The 24,075-nt window shown below is 33.0% G+C and overlaps 2 protein-coding genes across 9 annotated transcripts in view; both read right to left on the bottom strand.

Annotated features, from left to right (window-relative positions):
• Window positions 1-2,108, bottom strand: part of LOC111064269 (VWFA and cache domain-containing protein 1) — an 82,430-nt gene extending 80,322 nt beyond the window's left edge. The window contains exons 1-2 of the mRNA XM_039442204.1: window positions 1,514-2,108; window positions 158-220 (exon numbers count right to left, since the gene is read on the bottom strand). Of these exons, the coding sequence (XP_039298138.1) occupies window positions 158-220; window positions 1,514-1,702 (252 nt within the window). The 5' untranslated portion in view covers window positions 1,703-2,108. The remainder of the gene's footprint in view (window positions 1-157; window positions 221-1,513) is intronic.
• A 1,605-nt stretch (window positions 2,109-3,713) lies between these two features.
• Window positions 3,714-24,075, bottom strand: part of LOC111064270 (ELAV-like protein 3) — a 152,259-nt gene continuing 131,897 nt past the window's right edge. For 5 of the 8 annotated variants that reach the window (XM_039442197.1, XM_022351978.2, XM_022351977.2 and 2 more), the window contains 3 exons: window positions 19,721-19,952; window positions 16,934-16,975; window positions 3,714-11,700 (listed from right to left, as the gene is read on the bottom strand). In XM_039442197.1, coding sequence (XP_039298131.1) covers window positions 11,376-11,700; window positions 16,934-16,975; window positions 19,721-19,952 — 599 coding nt within the window. In that variant the 3' untranslated portion in view covers window positions 3,714-11,375. The remainder of the gene's footprint in view (window positions 11,701-16,933; window positions 16,976-19,720; window positions 19,953-24,075) is intronic. The other 3 variants (XM_039442201.1, XM_039442202.1, XM_039442200.1) reach the window with 1 other exon arrangement.

The following is a 24,075-nucleotide window of genomic DNA, read 5'->3' as shown; positions in this document are numbered from 1 at the left end:
CTCAGATTCAAATTTGAATTTTCTAATCGAGGATGTTCAACATTTGACTCAAATCAAATGGATATTTATTCATCATTGAATGAAGAACTATGTGATTTGATTTGACTGATTAATCAAGTCGCTTGATTGCCATCAAAATAAGGGATAAGCTACTAACCTTCTTCAGTTGTGTTTCTTCATTGTAAGTCCTTGGTTTGTACTCAGCCAAGTTGTACATTTTCTGTAAAATAATGAAAAAGAAGGATTAACAATATGAGAAATTATTTGTTATAGATTTAATACTATAGGCTACTAATAGAATTATTGTTTATGAAAAAATCTTACTATACCTTAATACCTTCTTTTTCATCTAGTCATAAAATCAGGACTATTTATTTGTAAGTATTTACAAATAGGGAGATTTCTGGGATCAGCTAGTTTCTTTCATCTTTCAATAACTCAAAATGAATTGATTCATTTCTCATTTGTTTTGTTTTTTTTTTTTTTGCAGAACATGAAGATTGTTATTGTTGGGGTGGAGTGTGGTATTATTAAATCATGTTCTCCCGACATGTGCCTGGAGGTCCAATGCACACCTTACGGACTTACCATAAAATAACTAGTAACTAATGCCTAAGGGACCCATTATACTGTCAAATATAGCCTAATATAAAAAATCTTCGATAGTGTAATAGCATCATCAATTCTTTCTTTATCGAATAGGTAGGCCTACTGTAGGTAAGCTAGTTGATCTATTAACCTTCCGGAAGTCGCGCCCTACTCAATCACACGAGCAGTCGTGTGTTGTAATTACAACATCCTATTTTTTTGTTTTATGTACTCTGTTTACTGTCAAGTCATATTAATTAATAATTGTATAATCAATATTTCCATCTAATTTGATTATATTACGCCTATGAACATTTGCATGATTACCTTTTCGTAGCCCAATAATGTACACCAAGCAAAGCCAACAATTCTGTGTCATTGGTTCATTGGCAGTCTCTTTCCCTATCATATGCACTGTCTATCATATTTATGCACTACTTATATATGCACTGTCGCGACTAAATGGCGCCTAAAGACTGAACCATTGCTCGGTTGATACTGCAACTCAGTGGAGTGATGGGGAGAAAGTTTTGGAATGCATAGGTAACTCATTCACTGACACCACCCCATTCAATAGTTTTGTGCAGCAAAAAAAACTGACACTTGTAATTTTACAAGCGACTGCCGGAAGGTTAAACCCTCATTACAAAAGTACGTGCTGCGTTTGATTTGGATAATTGTAATGCCGTACTAAACATTTTCCTGAATGATCTTGTGATACATTAATCAGGCTATAATGATAATTATTAACTGAACAAAAATACCAAATCCCTGTTCGTACAAAGTATTTCTTTTATCACATTATAAATTTGTACCGGCAGGCATAGCCTAGTCTATGATAGAAGTTGGTTAAAAACCATTTATAAATTATTTGATAGTTCAAGTGTCTGCTTTGAATGATTGGTATAATGGACTGTTATTTTACCTGTGTTTTCAATGTGACTAATTCATCTTCTCCCAGTTCAACCAAGGCGTTCCCAATATTTTTGGCTGCTTTTTTGAGAAAGGCATGCTGCTCTGAAGAGGTTGCCTGTGAGTTATTCATGAGGCTGCCATGTACAGAGCAATTAGAACTGGCACAAAGTCCAAATACAAGAATAAGAAACAGATTCATTTTGAAGTATGATACAAGTTCTGATGCACTAACTCATGATACCCAACACATGTACTCAATAACGTTCAATATCAAGTTCAAGTACCATAAAAGCGAGAGTAGAACATAATAAGATTCCGAATACAAATGTTATAAGTCCTTAATATCAACTGAAATTAGCAAAGATTGTTTGGAAAACCGTGTGGGCCTAAACCGACATTTCAATTATGCAACAAGCAAAAAGAGCTATAACTCCAATATTAACTGTCACAAAAATGAGTCCATACTCTTCCTCAATTATATGAACGAGAAAGAAACCTAAAATAACTAATAAGACTGAACAGAAAAATTAAAAATTAAATGAGCTACTGCTTGGAGCATGCTCTTGAAATCGTTTATGCACTGTGTGTGCTGTGTGTGTGTATTGTGTAAACATCTAAACAATAAGAATTTCAAAGGCCATCTGAACCTAACACAGCACCAGAATGCGCAGGTAACGATTTTGTTGATCTGCTCCGTTCTCTGTGATTACTGAGCAGTATCGGTGACTGAGCGTAAACGGTGACTGATCGTGGAGCAGATACGTGTGAGATTTGTGTATATTAATATCTTTCTGCTTCATTCATACCCACACTTGTGAGATCGATTTACTAATAAGACAACTAACTTGAGAGATATGGTCTAGATAGTGTCAAGTATCATTCCAAAAATAATCGGCTTGAATGTGATTGAATTATCTATATAATAAAAAGGAAAGAAACGACTTATAAATGTACGGGATAGGAAATTCAGGAATGACGCATCATCACGTCTGAACTACCGGACTGATTAACTTGAAATTTTGAATAAGTTATAGATTCTCAATTTACCGAGGATGGTTATAAGCCTATTTTAAATTCTTAAAGATTTCAGTATGTAAGGTTTTCAGTTTGTTAAGTTTTTAATTGCGGAGCACGGGTTACCTGTTAGTCTAGTATAAAAAACGTTTGGAGTTGTAATTAAACTTTGGGGAATACGGTATGTTTTTGCTTTTAATAAATCTCTTTTCAACTAGGTGTAGGGTGGATAGGTGACTCTACCACTTGAGCTGTGCAATGTCAGAGAGCCTAATTCAATCTGTATATTGACTCTTAAGTTCATGATACATTCTACTTCAATCTGTACCATATACCGTATTGACACAAAGTTCATTTTCTCTAGGCTACCGCTTGATGGTTCTTTATCCTCTATTTAATTTATTTTTGTCATGATTGTTGGACGACAAATTTTTACTATCATCATCCTTTTTACAGAGATCCTGAAGATCCGGCGATTGTCTTGCCTCCGTCCAGGGATTATTTTCTGTCATAATAATTTCTGTCCAGGGATTATTATGTCTGTCAGATTATTTTCAGTATTTGATGGAATGTATTATTCAATTATTCACATAATTTACTGTGATGAATTCATATTTACGTTACAATCTAGATTCTTCAGTTTTTGATCAATTTATTGTTTGATTATTCACATTACTCATGATGGATTCATGTATTATTGTCAAAGTTCTTATTATATAAGGATTTCTATAATTTGACATTATTATTTACTTTAGGTTTATAAACAAACACTACTACGGTATAGCTATAGACTAGTACTGTCTATAATGCTGGTGACTTATGATTATTTTCCTTTTTGAAAACCACTTACCGTACTTTATGATTGTAGGTATAACCATAGCTTTAGTAACTTTATAAAGTATGATTCATTCTAAAAAGTACATGAATCAGTGAGAATTTTATGAAATATGTATAACATAGGCTATATTGTTATAATATTCCAGCAGTTGGTTAACTGCAATTTATTCTAATACCGTACATCTTACATAGCCGATATTGTTATTGTAAAAGATAAAACAGTAGAGCTCCAATGGTTATCTTGACAATTGTAAATGTTTGTACCATGATCCATATTGCAAATCAACCATTGATGAGTTGACATTAGAAAAAGTGTATGGTTTTCGCGTCGAGGAATAATTGGTGTAAACAAAGTGATACTCAATTTTTAAATAATTTATTGTGATTTTTTAACATGGAAAAGTACAAATATTGCAATTACAACAAAGTATGGAAAGTTTACTTTGCAGATTCCGTCTTCATTGAACTGCGGACCACTGCTATACTGCTGCTGTACTGTGGTAATAGGTAGGTATTATTCTTTTAACAAGACTTGTACAGCAGTAAGCAGACTCCCAAATAGTCGCAGTACCCATTCTGCCTATCATTATGGTAACAATGTAAGAAAGCTTAACTTTTAACTTGACCTCTTTCTCTGTATAAGTAGATAGCATTTCTCATAGTTCACATAGCTTTCTCCTCAAACAATCGTTCGATAATATAATGAATAAGAGTCAAGAAGGTAAGTAATTCAATTTAATTGAGGGAGTTCAACTACTGATAATTCCTACTTGCAAACTATTAGTTTGTAAATGGAGAAAATTACGGAAGGAAGCCAAACATTTATATAATTATTTTAACTAGTGTAGAGTTCTAACAATATAAGAGACAAATAAGTTATACATGAAGCAGTTACAATAGATATAAGAAGAAAGTTGTATGATAAGCAACCTATAATAATACCAATTTAATCAATACTGCTCTCACAAGTAGCATTATTGTGAAAGATAATTAATAATTATTCATAGAAAAGTGTAGTTAAATTAATGTTTTATTTATCTCGATGAATATTAATAAAATGACTGATCCGTACACGCAATAATAAGTACTGTACCAAGTGACACTAGACAGAAAAATATATTTATTATAAGATATTATAGAATATACTAATGATTTTAAATTATAATAAAGTTACATAGTCTGACTATATTGTATTAATAATAATGATAATGAATGTAATAATAATTAGTTTGTGCCAAAGCAGATGTATTTTTGTACTTGGAAGCTAGCGCAAGTACTCATATCAAGTAACTCCCACTGCCATAAGTTACCATTAAGGGATAGACAAAGGTAGAACACTAACTTATACACATAGTGACACGTATATAAAATTGCTATAAATTAACATACGCACTAAACGAGTTGAGGTTTTCATTTTCCTTAGTTTATCGGTCAAGGGTAGGACTGGATAGGATAGGACAAGAAAGGACAATAGGGAGGCATGTACAGTTCCACTATGCAGGTGAATTTTTAGTTTGACACAGTCAGTGACCAGTATGTACCGCAAATAGTGTAAGTGTACTCTAGTGCGCCCGCGCATAGGCCTAGATGAGGTTGATTAGGTACCGGTAGGTGTTGCCCTTACCCTGGGCTTGGAGAGGACTTGGGGCTTGGGGTGGTCACATATCTCACATCAGCTCATCTCAGCTTTCAATGTAACCTTCGGTAGGTACCTACTGTTCTTCGATGAAAGGTTTAATAACGAGATTGTACGATTATCAGATTTATATATACAATATCAATTTACTATTAATTTTTTTAGTTTCTTTGTAAAAACATATCAACTGTATTTACAAATACAAGTTTCACAGTAAACTACTAACTCTAACATACACACAGAATTATTTATGAAAGTAAAGTTTCAAAATGTTAAAAAATAAACGGCCGTAACTTCAGCTGATCAGCTGACAGCTAACTGCACCGCACAAACATTATTATAATAATAATATTCATTATTACATTCTATTATTATTATAATAATTATTAATTTAGCAGTATAATTTATATATCGTATATACAGACACGAGCCATTTTGGAAATGGCGGTCGGAGCTCGGGCATAGCCAGTGATTTTTGTCTAGTAGGCTAAAACTTTGATTCGATTGTGAATTGATTCCAATACTGCAGGACACAACAGCAGAACTGCTGTATATAAATATATGTATATAAATATAAGTTTCAGTTCAAAGTGGATACCTGAGCCTGATTATGTTGATTTTTGAATTTATTTTAAAAATAATCTCAATTCCCATTTCGAATAAGTACCCTCGCTCTGAAAATGAATAACGGCAATTTTTGATCAAAGCAGACATTTTTTTCTAATTTAATTTGGTGTTCTGAACAGTAAAAGGTACATCTTCACAAGACTAGCTAGCCATCTACTAATCGTAAAACATTATAGGATTGCCTTAAAGCTAGATAATTTACTTAAGTCGTTCCTCACAATTACCAACATCTTATTCTTACACAAATTAGTATAGGAAATGATCATGTTCAGCATCATCATATCATCAACGTCAGCATTAAATCTCACTTGGTCATTCGTTGAAGCAATACATGCGTACATACATTGTTATTTTAATAATTATTTATAACGAATTTTGGAATAGATTGTATGTATGTATGCATATACTGTATGTTTCATGTACAATGAATAACTTGGTAAATTGTCAGTTAGTTCTTAAACTATCCAATTATTGCATAGAATACGAGTGACTGCACTATGTGTATACAATACTAATAATATTTCAGTTGCTCAAGAGTTCAATTTCAATTTGATTTCAATTTTCACTTGCTTCACCAGTTCGAACGTAAATGCTTTTACAATAATTGATATTGATAACTACTACCTTCAATTTTGAACAATTCACTCCTTACATTACATTAGCCTATTAATTTGAAGGGTCAGAGAGCAAATTTATATTTTAGACACCAGGATAGAGGCATGAATGCACGTCCACATATTACGGTAGGTATTTGTCTATATACAATGAGTAGTGTGGATCATTAACTTTTGATGAGACCGTCTATTTAGGGCCTAGCATATCATCCTCAAAGACTGGCATATTGTGAACCATTCATTGGTTTTCAATAGGAGCAACAGTCTACATTCATTTTATTGCCACGGCCAACAAGCAAATGATGAATGATGGATAAATAGGCCTAGACCTACATTGAACAAGCCTCGCTAAATCGGAATTGGGAATGGATTAAGCTTTAACACAGTGGAGGATAATTCTATAAATAGTTAGATTCTTATATAAATTTATATTAAAATACAATACAGTTATTAAAAGAAAAATTGTAAATACTGTATATGACTAGCTCTACTCTATATGACACGATAAAGCAAATTACTACGGTACCGTAAATAGAGAAGTACAGGATTCTTAATTCATGAAAACGACATTAGCAAAAATTGCATCTGTTGAATACACATCTTCTTGTAAAGCTTCAAAAAGTCACCGGTATAACTAGAATAGTTTATCATCACAATATGAAATGAACAATCCACAACCACAGTACTCACAGTCGAACTGTCTTTAAAAATAGCCTCGCTTCGTCCGCCCACCACCTCTAACAATAATTCCATTCTTTATAATCTCTAATTTATTTATTTCTCCTATATGGAATAATAGCGCCAAACAAACAATAAGTTTACCTTTCAGGCTTACTATATACATGAACAAATTGTCATTTGTTATTCTTTTCTAGATTTAATTCTTTACACATAAAACCTATCCAGTTAGGTGGTAGTGCACGATTTCCTTATTAGTAACAAACCGCATCGGTATCATACTTTCAATAACCAGCTGTAACAATGGAAGAAAAAGCAGCAGCAAATCCCCCCCCTCCACATCCAGTCACGTGCGCACACAAACACTTTTTGCATATATAATTTATATAATATGTATATGTATATAGATATAAAATACTAAGCGTGTGTGTGTTTGTATATGCACATGCTTGTGAGTGGAGAATTCCAATAATGAAAAACCAATCAGAAAATCTGCTTGGAAATGCTGTTCAAAATAATCTTAAATAAATCAAAAGGAAAATAAATAAAATAACTTAAAACACGTCCGAAAAATAATTATAATTTCAAAAACAAGAAAATGATAAAGGATGAAACAATAAATACCAAGCATAATTCGTTCTTATTGTTCTTTTGAACAGTTTTGTTTATTTAAAATTTTATTGTGATGTTATAAATATAAATACATACTGTAATGCTAATACATAACAGACTTTCATGTTATTGAAATGATATTTCATGATATGATCATCAACTGCAAATTTGGATCGAGATTAAAGTATAATAAGTATTAACTTGATAATGGAAGATATTATATGAATATTAACAAATTATCAAATAGGAGGTAAATCTAAAAAAAGCTGAAGAGAAAAAGTTAATAGAAAATTTTTGTATATCCAGCTCTATTATTCCATACAACGTGAATCGAGTCAGTAATCGTTTTACAGATTGAATATTTCAACCACTCTATATATTGCTGTTTATACTCTGTAAAGGAATTTTACCTTTCGATAGAATAGTAACTTTAATTTCATAAATTTAATTTACTGCTAACCTGATACAATTTCAGTGCTAGCAAATGAGAAACTACTTTACAATTCTGGTGTTATTCAATACGGATTGCTCTCATCGGAAATAATTGCATTAGAACAGTGGAATTAATGAATGATTCCAACAAAAAATAAGAGAGAATTTCAAATATTTTGGATTTTGGAAATGTATATTCATTCTTCTGTCCCAAGTCAATTGTAAAAGAACTTGACAGATTTCGCATAAGCTTAAACATTTATGATTATGGAATGTTTGAAAGAGAAACAATAGTTATCATATTGTCTAATGTCTATGAGTTCACGCTACAGCTTGAACTTGAAAACCATTCGTATAAAATTTTACTCGTATTTTCATTTTGATGTGACTTTAGGCCTGTAATGATTGTAATTAGTTATTGTTATTGAATAATAAATACTTCATCCATAGGTGATATGTTGGAAGTATTTGGAACGCATAAATGCTCATTGTTAGTTTAAGCAAGATTTCATTGAACTGGGAGAAAGTGATCAGACTATGAAAAATGAGTTGATCGGTCGAATGTCGGAACTGTAACCGCATGTTACGAATATTTGATACTCGTTATTGCACTTCATAGTATAGCTATATAGAGAGAATACATCTCAAGCGACACTCTACCAAACTAATATCTGATAAAGTACAAAATATCTACACAAAATACAATCAAATATATCTAAATGCATCTCAATGTGACAGATATAATTATCTATCTTTGCCTTACTAAAAAAACACAATTAATCACATCAATAAATAATTTTAAATGACATAAAGGGAAGGTATAAGTACGTAATTGAATTTTTATTTCTTTCCACAATTATTGGAGAGCGACTAGTAATTGAAGAAAGAAATCTAACGCAAACAAAGCGCTAGGGATAAAGGTAAAAAATCGATTTAATTAAAGTTAAAGACGATGAGTTAATACATTTAACTAGGAATGGACGTATCTCAATATGAGTAATAAAAATGACCTCTTACATGATAATTCTATCCATTTCCTAGCACTGATGTCAATTGAGAAGCAAATCCGAACTAAAGCCGAAATGATAGCAGGCCAAAAAGCCCCATCTATAACACTACATTAGTTATACCTAAGTAAAGTACCAAGTACCGGTTTTCTAGTCTCATTTAGCTATCGATGCAAGTGGTCTGAATTGTGGTAAATAGGGTAATAGATGACACACTGCATTTGGGGGCGGAAGTCACATGTCTAAAACGAGACATATCACAGCATTTAGAGAACAAAGTAATTTGCCTTTGTAATTAATTTGCCTAACTCACTCCTCTCGCCCTATCAGCAAAAGCCACACTTAAATCTACCGATACTGTATATTAGGCCTTGGTTCGGGTCTGATCTCATCACGTAGCAATGCATTTTTCAAATGCTGCATTACAAAAATAAATATTTTATCATGTAAGGAGACATTCGACTCGGATGAAATTCCATTTATAATAATTGTAAATCTTATAATACAACTGTATAGCGTCTGACAAAAGAGAGCAGATGCTAACAGACCACTTACAGATTCCACTATTGATAAACATAAAGAACACACATAAATCAAACCAATCAAAGACAAACATCGACAAAAAAACAGAGACATCGCTACAGCCGCGCTTATTTCATTTCATTACATGACCTTATTGTGGCCTAAATAGATGCCTTTGCTGCTGTACTCTCCTACAATAATAATACAATTAGAATAATTATAATAATAATGAAATACTCCTGCTCAATAATTTATTAAAGAGTAATTTCAACTATATTTGTAATAATTAGAGCAATTCGAGTATTAATTAGATGATAACATTTGTAATACTGGTTATTGATATTATTATTATTATGAGTAAAAGAAAAATATTCAAACGGAAAAAGCATTAAACTATCTAATTTGTTTCATGAGCTACTAATGTGTTACAAAATAGGAAACCTACATTAATGCAGCTGACGTGATAAATACAGATAAAACCCATATATCATATTTCCAGTGTTGTATTCATAGAATAACACACTGGAAATAATAATACACATTTAATGAATAATATATTAGTATATATATATTTATATTTTATAAGAAATTATTTCAAAAATAAGAACTACCACTAATCAAGTTGAAGTGATAATTAAAGCTCATGTACAGTATTTACAGTGTTGTATTCATAGAATAACACACTGGAAATAATATACACTGAAAAAATTATATATATATATAATTATATTATTCATTTATTTAAAAAAGTCAAGTGTATTCAGAACAGTTACTGTTGATATACTTAACTCGTCTTGAGTAAGAACCAATAGATCGATATAAAAAAAAAAAAACGTTATGGCTTAAGTTCCCTGAATAGTTATGAATAAAACTCAAAAGAAACGGATATTGCAGAATCCATACATTCATTAAGTCCACGAAATCATTATCTCATACTGATAAAGCATCGAGTCAATTTTGAAAACTTTGCACTGTTCGATGCAATATCAAGTATATTATCAACATCACATTATAATAATCGTTATGAACGTTTTTTGTAACGATAAAATTCTTTTAATAAAAATAAGATTTTTTAATAACGATAAAAATTAAATTCAATGTCAACATTCTATACTCTGTTACAATAAAAAATGCATCTTTGGGAACAAAGCTACGCAGATTATTGTGTACATTTTGTGAATGAGGGGTAACTATTTAATAACTATAATTCAATTTCAAGTTGAAACTAGGCCTATTAGCCGGATAATATTCCAATGAAGAGAATAATGATAATAATAATAATGTGTATAATATTAATTAATAATTATATTATTGATAATATAGAATTAAGGTTTCCTAAAATTCATTTTAATTTTAGAAATGGTCTAAGTTTCGCTTGGAAACCATTATTTGCACTTTTTGTTGACTAGCTTTAGCTTAGTACATTTCTAATAGGCTTCAATGCATCGCTTAACATTTTGACAAATGAATAAATAAATGAAAAATACGGTAGTTTATTCATCACTCTAAAAAAGAGTAGTTGTAACTGAGAAATAATGCGAGAATCAAATATTGAAATTATCATTGTCAATGATAAAATAAATAAGTGAAAGAAATGCAAAATTATATTGTGTTTACCCGCGTAAAGGCTGTATGCATCCTATAAGGGGTAGATTGGTTTCACCAGTCACAACACAATACATAATAAATTATATGTATCGAATGAGATAAATAGTAAAATTTTCTATTAGATAAACTAGCATACCGTAATAATTCAGTTTGTCACCATAATTTATAATGAGATCATGTTTAGAGGATACATTCAGCCTTAAGAGAGCATGTGTTTACGACTAGCAAATGGACAGACATTCATAATCAGCAGCAGCAGCGGCAAAATGGATGTTTCCCTGCCGTTTATGTTGTTTTGCTCTTATTTGTCTTGAATGAGACTTGCAGCACCCTATTGCCCAATGTGTAGCCATTCAGAGACTGTATCGCTACAACTGCCTCATCGTAATTTGTCATTGTAACAAATCCGAAACCTTTGCACTTGTTTGTTTGCAGGTCCCTGATTACTTTGACACTTTGCACGGCTCCGAATGGCCCAAACAGCTGCCAGAGAACATTTTCCTCAGTTTCAGGCGCCAAATTGTAGACGAAGATACACCAGCCCGACCCGTTCATTGCATTGCCAGGCAGCATTGAGTTGGCCAGCAAATCACCTGCCAGTGGTGAGTACCTGCAATTCAATAAAAAGCTTGTTTACATTGGTCAAGTTTACTTGAATTCAAGGGGTTTTCAACTGTTGAGTTGAATGGGCGATTTTGAAAACATCAAGTCAAGATTACTTGAATTTCAGTTCAAATCTAATATCAAGCATCAATTGAAGTTGAAATTAATAGTGCAGAAGAATGGATTCACAACACAGTAATTATGCCGTTCGATTTTGTTTCAATATAGGGTTTTCATCAATTTGGTCAGTGTATTTTGGCATCAACTCAGTATTGATGAAATATTAGCAAATCTTAAAAATTCATGTTGCCCAGTAAACACTTTTTCAAGTTTTGTCTACATATGAGTTTCAATTTTCCCGAATGTTTTCTACTGCGATGCATCAGCAATGAATTTGAGATAAATATTGAATCTTTAAAAAAAGATCTTTTAAATCTTTATAAAACTATAAATGGGATTCTATTAGTGCACTCTATATAAAGAGCTTTAGGCTTAGTTGAGGTATAATAGCCCTCCAATTACTCTAGTTTTGATGGTCAGGCCATGTATATTATTCTTGTACAATCTTGAAACTTTTCAAAATCGAATGACAAGTGGATAAGTTTCTAGATATAAAAAACGTATTTTTCTCACTATATTTTGTATAGCTTTTGTAAGTAAATGGTAAGATGTTGAAGCCGAATGTTTTCTAATTGATGGTATGTATTATCTACCAAACAAGATTAGAGCTACATGCTACATCATTAATCGATTGGAAATTTATTCAACTATCGATGCTCAGGGGAAAAACAAGAACCTATTTCAATAAAATTAAAATAGAAAATGCTTTTCTAGAAAGATGTCTTCTCAAAAATCACAAACATCATAACAGGCAAAAACTATCAAAAACACAGCCTACATAAATATTAATATAGAAAAAGCAGGCAAATAGTGACTACTTGAATGTGCAAACGTAGGAATAAATACCAAATTTTATGTGTGATGAATAACAAATACGTTATGTATAATAACACATAAATATTATATAGTAACGGGGTTCAATCTTGCAGCAACGCAATAAAGGCATGTGCAATATTTGAAAGCTTGCAAATAATGTTTGAAGTTATAGAGAATTGGATAATCACAAATATGAAACTGATCATGTCATACGTTTCATTTTCACTATCTCATGATTTGAATTCAAAGAATAATCTATCTATATCAGTCAGTTTTCTCTGAAAATGAATTGGGTTCGATATTATACAAAATATATCATATGTTATATCCTATATATATTTCAGAGTAATGTATTAAAATAATAATATTACTAAATACTCAGTAACTTAGTTACAATTATTTATACGCATTTGTAATAATCTCTCACATGAAAGATGTATTATTAAATTGGCGGGGAAAGTATGGAGTTTAGTACGGTGCAATACGTCCTATTTAAAACATTGAACATCAACTACCTCAAATTAGAATACAGTATACAACCGTGCATCAAATATTTCTCAAAGTAGATTCTCAAATCAATACTTAGCATTCACAACACAACGAAAAAACAACAATCTAGTTATGCGTATTACATGTTGATATTTCTATTCAAATAAAAAACAGATATTATCATGTGCATACCAGTAAAATGGTACAACAATAACGTTCATCAATCCGACAATAAAAGTTAATGAATCAGTGTAGTATACTCTATATGGCACTGTTATATTTTTCCAGATCTGAACAATAATATAGCAGGCACAAGAATTATTTCAAAGTTATTCGATTTGTCGATTTTTATTGGTTTATTTCATTTAATGACAAAAATACGTAGTGGAAGAAAAAACAGACACAGCACTTGCTATATCTAAGACAATTTTGAAAGAAATAGTTCAATTCATAAATTTGAATTTACAATTCAATAAACTCCACAAACGTATTGAAGTTATTCATATTTTTGCTCCAATAATTGCAAATCATACAGGTTTTCTCAAAAAACTTTTTGCAGTCCTTACAATCTGCTTGAAATCTTGTAACAATCTCATTCTCTCACAAAGACCTATACGAGTCCTTTCAGCGTCACTATATGATGTCCTACAAGCAAGAACAATGACAAAACCTGTTTTTATAAAAAATGTCGAGTCCGTGATTCACTTGTTTTCAATTACCGTATCTCGTGAATGAATCAACAAGTTTTGATCAGTCACTTTGTCATCGGGTGGAGATTTCAGATAAATCAGAAGAATATACACTATTATAGGCCTATGTAGATTTGGATGTCGATTTTTTTTATTACTTTCCTTGCCCTATTACCATAGGTAAGGAAAGTATTGCTTTCCAAAAAAATTTAATGTACACTAATTTCATGTTTTCTTTCTATACGTTTCAAGGTCCCCTTAGTCCAAAAACATGATTTTTTGGTGTTGGTCTGTGTGTGTGCGTTTGTGTGTGTGTGTGTGTGTGTGTGTGTGTGTGTGTGTGTGTGTGTGTGTGTGTGTGTGTCTGTGAACACGATAACTCCATTCCTAATTAACCGATTGACTTGAAATTTTAAACTTAAGGTCCTTATACCATGAGGATCCGACAATAAGGAATTCAATAAAATTCTATTTAAAATGACGGAAAAAATGGCGGATAATGGCTAAAAAAACCATGTTTTTCACAGTTTTTTCGAAAACGGCTCTAACGAATTTCTTCAAATTTATACCCTAGATAGCTATTTATAAGCCCTATCAACTGACATGAGTCTCATTTCTGGGAAAATTGCAGGAGCTCCGTAATATTCCTGAGAAGAATGAATTTTGTTAAATTTCTATCACGATTTTCGCGAAGATGACGACCGATTTTTTTTTTTTAATCCATACCCTGTATAATTATATATCAGCTCTATTAACTGGAATGAGTCTCCTCCCTCAGAAACTAACAGGGGGTCCACCCCATCCCTGAGAAATTTACTTTGTAACCTCCTTCTCGTGCGTGAGGTAAGTAGGTAGAGCAGTTTATTCAAAAGAACACATGTCGATATTTTATTTGTAGAACAGCTGTTCTGACAACTTTTAAAAAATCCTCAAATTTCATGATTCAAACAAAGGAAAATGTACTCTGAACACAATAACAATAGTATAATCGTAGTTTTAATTATTTAGCCGCCAATCGACATAATGTTATTCCCCTAAATTATCCTCGTTTAAGAATGAGGCTTATAGATCAATGAGCAAGGAAAGTTGTGTGAGTGTACCACACCAGATTTTTTTGCTTGTAGTTTGTAGAACACCTTGGCTGTACAGCGATTTATGTTTTGCGGAAAATTCTGCACTTGAGTCTCACTGCACCATAATTGCAAAAAGAGATGATCATTTATTATCATTAAACTCTCATTTCAATATATCCCAAATTCATCTAATAGCTTACACAATACCTTCAAGTTGACTCACTGGGTGTAATGCCATCATTTAAGGTCTATACTATCAACTCAGGCTTTGGGGTAGAGGGTTTTCCATTAAGAGCTTCCTAACTTGGACAACTGGTTGCGGCCGTATTATTGAAGCTACAAAAGACAAATTGGTTCTCATCTATTCAGCATGTATTGCCAAATTAACATGAGAAGTTATAGCGTCCAGTACGATGAAGTTTTCTGTACAAGCAATGTTTTAAGAGCTTCAACCAATCGCAATGTGGTGAACAAATTTGAGGAAACTGTTTCAGAAAATGTTCGAACAACACCCGTACAACAATGGATCGCAAGGTCTGCCAAGAATATTGTCGCTTTACATTAGAATGTGCAGGAGAATCAGCAACAGTCATCACTCACAAGTCTTAGTCTCTCTGACTTCAACTTAGGGTACAAACACAATGAAAGCGGAGCGAAGCGTGGCGTTGAAGAGCGTCGTGAACAATATCATGTTAAGTAATGAGCTGCAACAAACTGGAAGCGTCTACTTGCAGAGCGGAGCGTGGCGTCAAACTTTGGAACAAGCTGGTTTGTTTTTTGGAGCGTCTACAAGCGGAGCGTCACAGTGCGAGTGCAAGTCTGGTCTACTCTTGTACTCTTCTACTCTACTATTCTAGGCTCTTGACGCTTGACGCTCAGACGCTTCCTGTGTGTATCATTAACGCTCTGACCACGCCACGCCACTCTCCGCTCTGGAACGCCACGCCACGCTCTGCTCCTGCCTTCAGTGAGTTTATTATGGACTTATTGTAACCTAAACTGGACGTGGACATTATGCGATGTTTGCAATATGATGGACAATAGCAAGACGGTTCAATATGCTAGACAGCGCACAGAACTGACAATCTAGAAGTGCGGCTATTTCGCGAAGAGGCGATGTCAACTGGCCATTTCGTGTGATTTGAGTACAAAAACTTTTTCCTGAACGGCACACGTCTATGTCCATAACCCGTGGACCTTCGAAGCCCAAGAAGTCAAAATTAATCAAGCCATCAATAAAATTTAGCCCGATTTATGCCCCCAGATCACCCCACCGAGGCGGCCATTTCAATATTATCACATTCCATGCAAAATGGCATTGATAATCCTTTCACACAAAAATAATCTCATAAATATCTTACACACAGCTTTCTTATTCAAATTCAAAGATTGGAAGCGCTTAATGAAAACCCCTATAGTTTAATCGATATTTGTTGACCTAAGTGCTGTTCGCACAGTGCCATTTAAACGAAATTTCATTCCGAACTGGATTTAATCCATATCAAGTCTCCTTTGTTAGAATGTGGTTCATTTTGAGTTTAACCACCAGCTGATTCAATCAAGTTCAAGTTTTTACTGTGCCGGTGCTACTATAACATATTAATATCACAAGCGATGTGATTCTCATCGATAATCTATATCATGCCTTTTTTGTGTATGATTAGCAATGTATTGATTGTCGCATAAAAGATTATACGATGTACTTTAGATTCGATAAATAATAATTCGATAGCTGAATACAGTCAACATGTTTTTATTACAAGAATAGCACAAACAGGCATTCATGCTGCTGGAAAATTGAGGAATTATCCACAGATTATCAATCAACATTATCCAACTCAAAGTCAAAACATGTTGTAGCACTGAAAAAAGGAAAATAAAACAGAAGTTGGTGAAGGTGGTGGTAAAACATGGGAAACTAATGAAATCCAGCAACAGTGCGACAAAACAAACAACGAATAATAAGGCTCAAAAATGTACCAAAAATGAATGCTTCATACAGGCAAGCTTAGAGCACAGCACACTTAATTCATATTTATCTATAAATACTGACCTCTGTAAGCCTTTGTTTATGGCTAGCATGGTCTTGCCAGTGCTAAAACAAAATAGAGGAATAAAATCAAACACTGAGAATAATTAGCAACAAGCTGCACTAATATATCAGTTGAGAATGGAAAAGCATCAGTTTTTCAAAACCATTATTTTTCACGTACAATTTTATGGTAACGTAGGGCTCAAGTAAGGAATTCTATCACAGTCATTTGCTTTGATAACGAGATTATGCAGGGTAAAATCTTGAAATGAATATTATTGGCTGATTCAGTTACTGAATGCTAAATTTACTATGAACATATTTCAAATCTTAAAACGAATATCCATTGACTGATCCAATATTGATATTTCCAACTTGTTACAACTTTTAAGTTATGCTGCAGCTTAGTGTTATTGTATGCTGATGTAATGCAGATGCGAGGAAAGCGGGCTAATTGTGCTCAGCCAATGCAAAACCAAGAATTATCAACTTTTGATAATAATGAAATCCAAGCAGTGGCAGGTATCTTATAAGGAGTTCTCTAGATAGTGATTTAGGAATGAAATACATGAAAGTAGATTATATGAAGTAGGGAGACACAATTCCTTAAAGCCTCTAGTTAAAAAATCAAAAAAGAATAATTTGTATAACCCATTATATACTACATAACCACATTACCTACTACCACATAGAGAAAAGATAGCATAAGTGCTATATTTTCACTATGCTACTACCCAACCCATTTCAATAGTTAATCTTCGAACTATGGTGGTTTGATTTCCTTTGTAAAAACAGAATCAAATTCGTTACACAATACAGAATAAGTTTTCGGCAGAGTTCGTGTGTTAATCAATGAAAAAAATACACAGGAATCTCAAAGTACTGAACAGTAATTAACAAATTAAGTGGCCGCTTCAAGATTTTCTGAATAGAGCCAGAACTGGGGTTTATGAAGTTTTTATTTTTTGTGGATGCGATGGGACTCAGACAATGTGGAATAATTTTATGGATGGGAGGTGAAGGTTCTATTCTTGCTAAACAATGACTAGAAATTTTTATTTTATTTGAAATTAATGCTTTAATGCATCACTGAATTAAAAGGTACTTTCCTATGGAAGCGTTTAATTAATAAAAACCATTAGTTAAAATTATCAATCAAAAATACAAGGTATTAAATAATTGTTGGTAGGCCAACTGTAATGGTATTTTCATCCCTGTACAAGTAGGGTAATACGGTATTAGTAGTTAGTATAGTATGAGCAAGCGCTTAAAGTACTGTTAGTATAAAACTAAATAATTTGTAAAATAGGACTCTGTCCAAGAAGTCCAAAGTTTTACAAACACTATACAGTATTAGTTTAATCAAAATCCATATGTACAAGTGATGCCTTAGCTCATTCCTTCCACACATTGAAAATTGTCAAAATCGTTACAAGTAGCCTGATATATTGGCTCCAAAGCTAACCAGTACTAACAAAACAAAGATATTATAGTGAAATTTGACAATATCTTTGTTTTCTTATTAATAACCAGTACTCATATAATAATCAATTCAATTTCATTATGTTGCAAAAAATAAGAGCATTTTATGAGAGAGAGTATGAAGTGGAGTGAGCGAAAAATAGGAAGGAAAGAGTAAGAAATATTCCCAGTGGTGGAGAAGCGATATAAGAATGCAAAAATCTGAAGCTGCACAGTTTAGTGAAGAGAAGAAAGACTAGATTTTGAAGATCAAACTAAACCAAGTAGGTCATGCACTTTCCCAGCATCCATCATGAATATAATGAACCTTACTAGCGACGCCATTAGAAAAATTTGCAACTTTGCAGAATTTTTTACTATACATTTTTATTGGTCGTCTTCAGAGCGACCAAATACACAGTGTGAATAGCTTAACTAGCCTATCCAGAACGTTTTGATACGTGGGCGAGGTCGACTGTAGGTCGATTAGAGAGAGATTGATGACAGGTCGATTGATTGTAGGTCGATTAACCTAGCTCCGCAGTGCAGGCTGGTTGCTTGGCTGAATCGGACTAGGCGCTGAGACAGCAAATAATAGCAGCGTTGGTGGGAATGCGAGCGGCCGCAGTAACATCTTCCACCCAGCAATGGTCGGCGTAGTTCCGCCTAGCGGACAGACGAAAGATCAAACCAGTCGGTTATTTGATCCCTCCAGCCAGGCTCAGCCAAGCAGCCGAGACAATAGAACAATGGAGTGGCGGTCTTATTCGCGTTCATCAGCAGTTTTCTTTCTCTCGATTATTTTGATTTTTGTGTGTCAATAATAACTCCAGTCACCAGTAAAAAGTTACCAGAAACGTGGTGTACTTCCATATTAATGACTTTTCATGATGATTTTTAATTATTTAAAAACATTGTTGACATTCTGAGCCTTTAGGCTAAACTTGGGGTCGCTGAGAACGAATCTGCAATCAGAATTTCTCTATCACAAAAAATAACGAAAAAATCCAGCTGTTGATCTTCTGGCAACCGTTAACAGTCATCCTGCAATGCGGCCGAAACACTTCCAAGCCAGACACCCATCTCGAATGACAACAACGCCAAGCTGTAAGAAACCATCCTGCACTGCGGCGCTAGGTTTAGAGAGAGATTGATGACAGGTCGATTGATTGTAGGTCGATTAGAGAGAGATTGATGACAGGTCGATTGATTGTAGGTCGATTAGAGCGAAACTGATGACAGGGGATGAAGATGGCAAAATTTTAAGTTGTATGTAAGTATGAAGTTGTAGCTGCATCTAGAACTACTGTCCAGCCCTACCTGTTTATTGGAGACAGAGGAATGTACCTGAAGCGTCCCGTGGGATGATGAATAGGACCACCGAACCGCCTTGCCGCCTGGGGAGCCAGGTAGGCCGCTAGAGGTGGGATTGCCTTGTTGTTGTTGCTGGGGTTGTTGGCGAATTTGACTGTAATCGGCTCAGTTGAACCCTTTGGAATGGTGCCGTTCAGTTCCTGGATGGCTCGCTCGGCCTCTATGCGTTGATCGAATCTGATGAAGCCCACGCCCTTTGACAAGCCTGCAATACATGAAAACACACCATTTCACTTTACATCTTCAACAAAGATGTTATTTTTATCAACACTTGTGTAGTTTAAACATCGTTTTCCCTGGTAATTCCATTCTCTTATCAAACACAACTTACAAAATTTTCTTTTGCAAATAAAGTTTAATGTCAATTTCAAACAGAGATATTATTTTTATCAATACTTGTGTAGTTTAAACATCGTTTTCCCTAGTAATTCCATCCTAGAAAACATCGTTTTCTACAAAACTTATGACCTCTTGTCTATAAAACTTCTATCCTCTTTCCAAACACAACTTACTAAACACAAATTATTTAGTAAACTGTGGCAGTTCAGACGCTTTGTTTCTTAGTAATTCTATCCTCTTATCAAACACAACTTATTTTCTTATCAAACACAACTTACAAAATTTTCTTTTGCAAATAAAGTTTATTGTCAATTTCAAACAAAACTTATTTTTCAATCTCTGGCAGTTTTTCATCTTCATAAGTAATTCTATCCTCTTTTCAAACACAACTTACTAAACACAAATTATTTAGTAAACTGTGGCAATTCAGACACTGTGTTTCATAGTAATTCTATCCTCTTATCAAACACAACTTATTTTCTAAAATTTTGCAGTTTAGAAACTGTGTTTCAAAGTAATTCTATCATAACCAAAACACAACTTAGACAGGGTTTTCCAACAATTGATATCCAGGATTGTGTGCCAATTCATTTACCACCCTATTTTTATCGTCCCAAAGATAATAAGTACAGTATTTTCTGAAAACTATTGCCTGATATTGATTGAGTGGGGAGTATTTAATACCGAAAATTGAATATTGAGTGAGAGTGAGGTGATCAATAATGCCAGATGGCAAAGGGAATCGAGCCCATGACCAGTGCAGACTGAAGTTGAAATGCACTAGGCTTTGCACACTTCCCAATTCTTTATATTCTACACCTGTCAATAATTCAGATTTTGATCCTTAAGGCAGTTCGGTAGTTCGGTTAACTTTTTTATTGGCTAATCTCTTTCAATACAATTGTTAAGATCATTATAAGAGTGAGAAAAAGTGGCAACTGAAATTTTTAAGTGGTCTAATAAGCGAGTTATGGGTTGTTGAAGTGCTAAACTCCGTTTTCTTTCCAGATCATAAACGGTTTCGAATTTTCCATTGGAGTTTACTTTAATACATTCAGTATATCATTGGCTTTGTTCTAATATACGTTTTTTCGCGATTAATGCCATAATAAACAAGTTATCGAATTTACAAAAAATGTTACTTTTTTATTTATGAACAATATGAGGAATAAAATGTTTTAGTTTGGAAAGATACATTTATTGAATTTCTAAGAGAAGTTCTAATAATATAGTCGAAACCGTATATGATCTGGAAAGAAAATGGAGTTTAGCACTTCAACAACCCATAACTCGCTTATTAGACCACTTAAAAATTTCAGTTACCACTTTTTCTCACTCTTATAATGATCTTAACAATTATATTGAAAAGATTATCCAATTTAAATAAAAATAAAAAGGTGTACCAAACAGCCTTAATGAAACAAATACTGGATATTACCCTCGTTGAATCATGAGATGGATACTCCAACTTAGTCTGGATCTATTCACATCTAGATCGCTTTTGGAAAATGTTCATTCTCTTCCAAAGTTCTATTGGATGACGTGGGAGCCTCAATGTGAAACTTAAAGCTGAACGATAAGGAATATTTAGGAGTGGATGAGGATCAATTATTTGAGTTGAAACCATCAGAAAAAAAACAAGTTCAATTTATAGGAATAATAATCGGTGCAGAAAATTTCTATTCTCTAGGCAACTACAGGAAAAAAGTTGAAAACTTTTGGAATGAATAGCCTAAAGTCTCTTTTTTGAAGATTAAATAGTTGAATAGATGAATAGAACTTGCTATTATATTTAATGGATATCTCTCATGAAGCGGTTATAGTTATATATTCATAAAAATAACAGTTTTAGGCTTAGCGGGGGTTGAACTCTTGTGTGAATGATTGAACATGAAACCTCCATTCGAATAGCAACTCACATTTACGATTCAAAATTTCACAAAGAAGGCTGAGCCGACATTTTCTAATAAGCATTTGACAAGAGACAATATTGGATTCATATAACAGCTCAAAAAGTCGATAATTTTTCACCATCAATACTCTTATGACAAGACTTAAAACAATGTTCATGCATTGGGCTATTTCAACAAGCTACAGACTAATGAAGTCAGAAATTTCGCCATGAAACTGAAACAGTATTATGAAAGAATGGAAGAAAAATACCAAATGACGTATCTTTGGAACAGAATAAATTTTAGAAAGCAAAAGCTTTGGTTGGAAAAATTAGCTCAGTGACATGGACTTTTCCCTCTTCCAGCTAGAAGTAGGCTACCAATTATGAAATTAAGGTGAAATGGAAAGATATTGTTAATTCCACATAATTAATTTGAGTCCAAACTAGTTTCGATGCACTTGGCATCATCATCAGTGGTAGACTGATAGACTGATGTGGTGGCCAAGTGTTAATTATGAAATTCCCCAAAGTAAGTGGCTTTTCTCACCTTTTCATTGTGTGATTTTGTATAACATATACAAATTTCATGTATAATGACAAAGATCTACGTTTTTAATTTGTTGATGTCTTTGAATGTAATAATTGTTTATGACAATACAAAAGTATCTGATTTTCGTCTCAACAATTTATTCTCTTTCTTGAATTTTATTCCTTAATAATATTTAATAGAATTTAGAACAGTCTGATGCATTCAGAAGCAACAAAAGTTGCAGTTTATAATGTATTTATGATGTATGTAAACCAAGAAAATAATTACAGTAGACCACAATTGAGTCATTAGTGGAAAACCCTTCCAAGATAACCCGCTTATTAAATTTTGAAAAAAATCTCCCGCAGATCTAATGATCACACTATTCTTAGATTTTTCAAGGATATTATGAGGATGAATTACAGAAAAATTTATGAATTTTATATGGATTCCAATGTGAACAACAAGAAAGTTGCAGAAGACTGAAAGTAAGAACTTTTGATCTATTGAAAGTGGTCACCCACTAAATGACACATTATAACATCACAATGATTACATCATATCAATATTGCTAGACTATATTGTTGACATGCAATACCAATCACCATCAACATTTTAAATGTTGACTGAAGAAAAACATTAATAAAATTATGGCTTTAACAAAAATTCCTTACCATACCCAAAACATATTTGAATCACCCCATTTTCATACAATGTTCACCATGCATTCAAATCCCGTTCAACATTTAATTGGATTTATGCAGAGAAAATTTAATGTACACTTGACACTCCAATGAACGAGCGGCATTCATAACCTATTTATCCTATTTTGGACTTTAAAAATGTTATCTAAATTTGGGAGAGAAATAGTACAAGGAGTATCCTTAGTTTTTCTCGCCCAATCAGTGTTTCTTTGTAAAAAATATAAATAAATAAATAAATAACGTGAACCAAGTAACAAGTTTTTTCTATCAATGAAGGGCTCAACAATTGGAATTCAGAGCATTAAAAGTAATTGGCCAATTCTTCACAATAATTGATTTAAAATAGTTATTTGTATATCTAGAGTGAAAAGTGCTGTTTTTTCTCCCTGAGGGAAAAGTTTGAAGCCCGAGGCGAAGCCGAGGGCAACAATTTTCCTGAGGGAGAAAAAACATTTTTCACTCGTGATATACACAACATTTTTCCTCCACCTACATTTTTATAAAAACTGCTAATAAAATAATTTTTAAAAACGTATATGCTGGCTTGTAATCACAGTTCTCCTCCGACAGCACTATCTGTCGGCTAAAGTTGTAACAACAATGACAGCCAAAACTATAGCTATGATGAAGTTCCCGTTTCAAATTTGATTAGTTAATAAGTAATATTCGTTGGCTGATATTTTGAATAACATGGAATAAAAGAAAAATATATACATTTTTTTTAGTATAGTGATATGAAGTTTGTAATAATAATTTCAGCATACAAACATAAATTTTATATATCGATCAAATGTCTGGTTGAGGTATTGAATTTAGTTGGTTTAATGACTACTCTATATGCTTCCTCATCTGAGCTTAGACC

Source organism: Nilaparvata lugens, chromosome X (assembly GCF_014356525.2).
Source record: "Nilaparvata lugens isolate BPH chromosome X, ASM1435652v1, whole genome shotgun sequence".
NCBI lineage: Eukaryota > Metazoa > Arthropoda > Insecta > Hemiptera > Delphacidae > Nilaparvata > Nilaparvata lugens.
The sequence above is the reverse complement of the archived record's forward strand: the minus strand, read 5'-3'. Positions and strand labels throughout refer to the sequence as shown.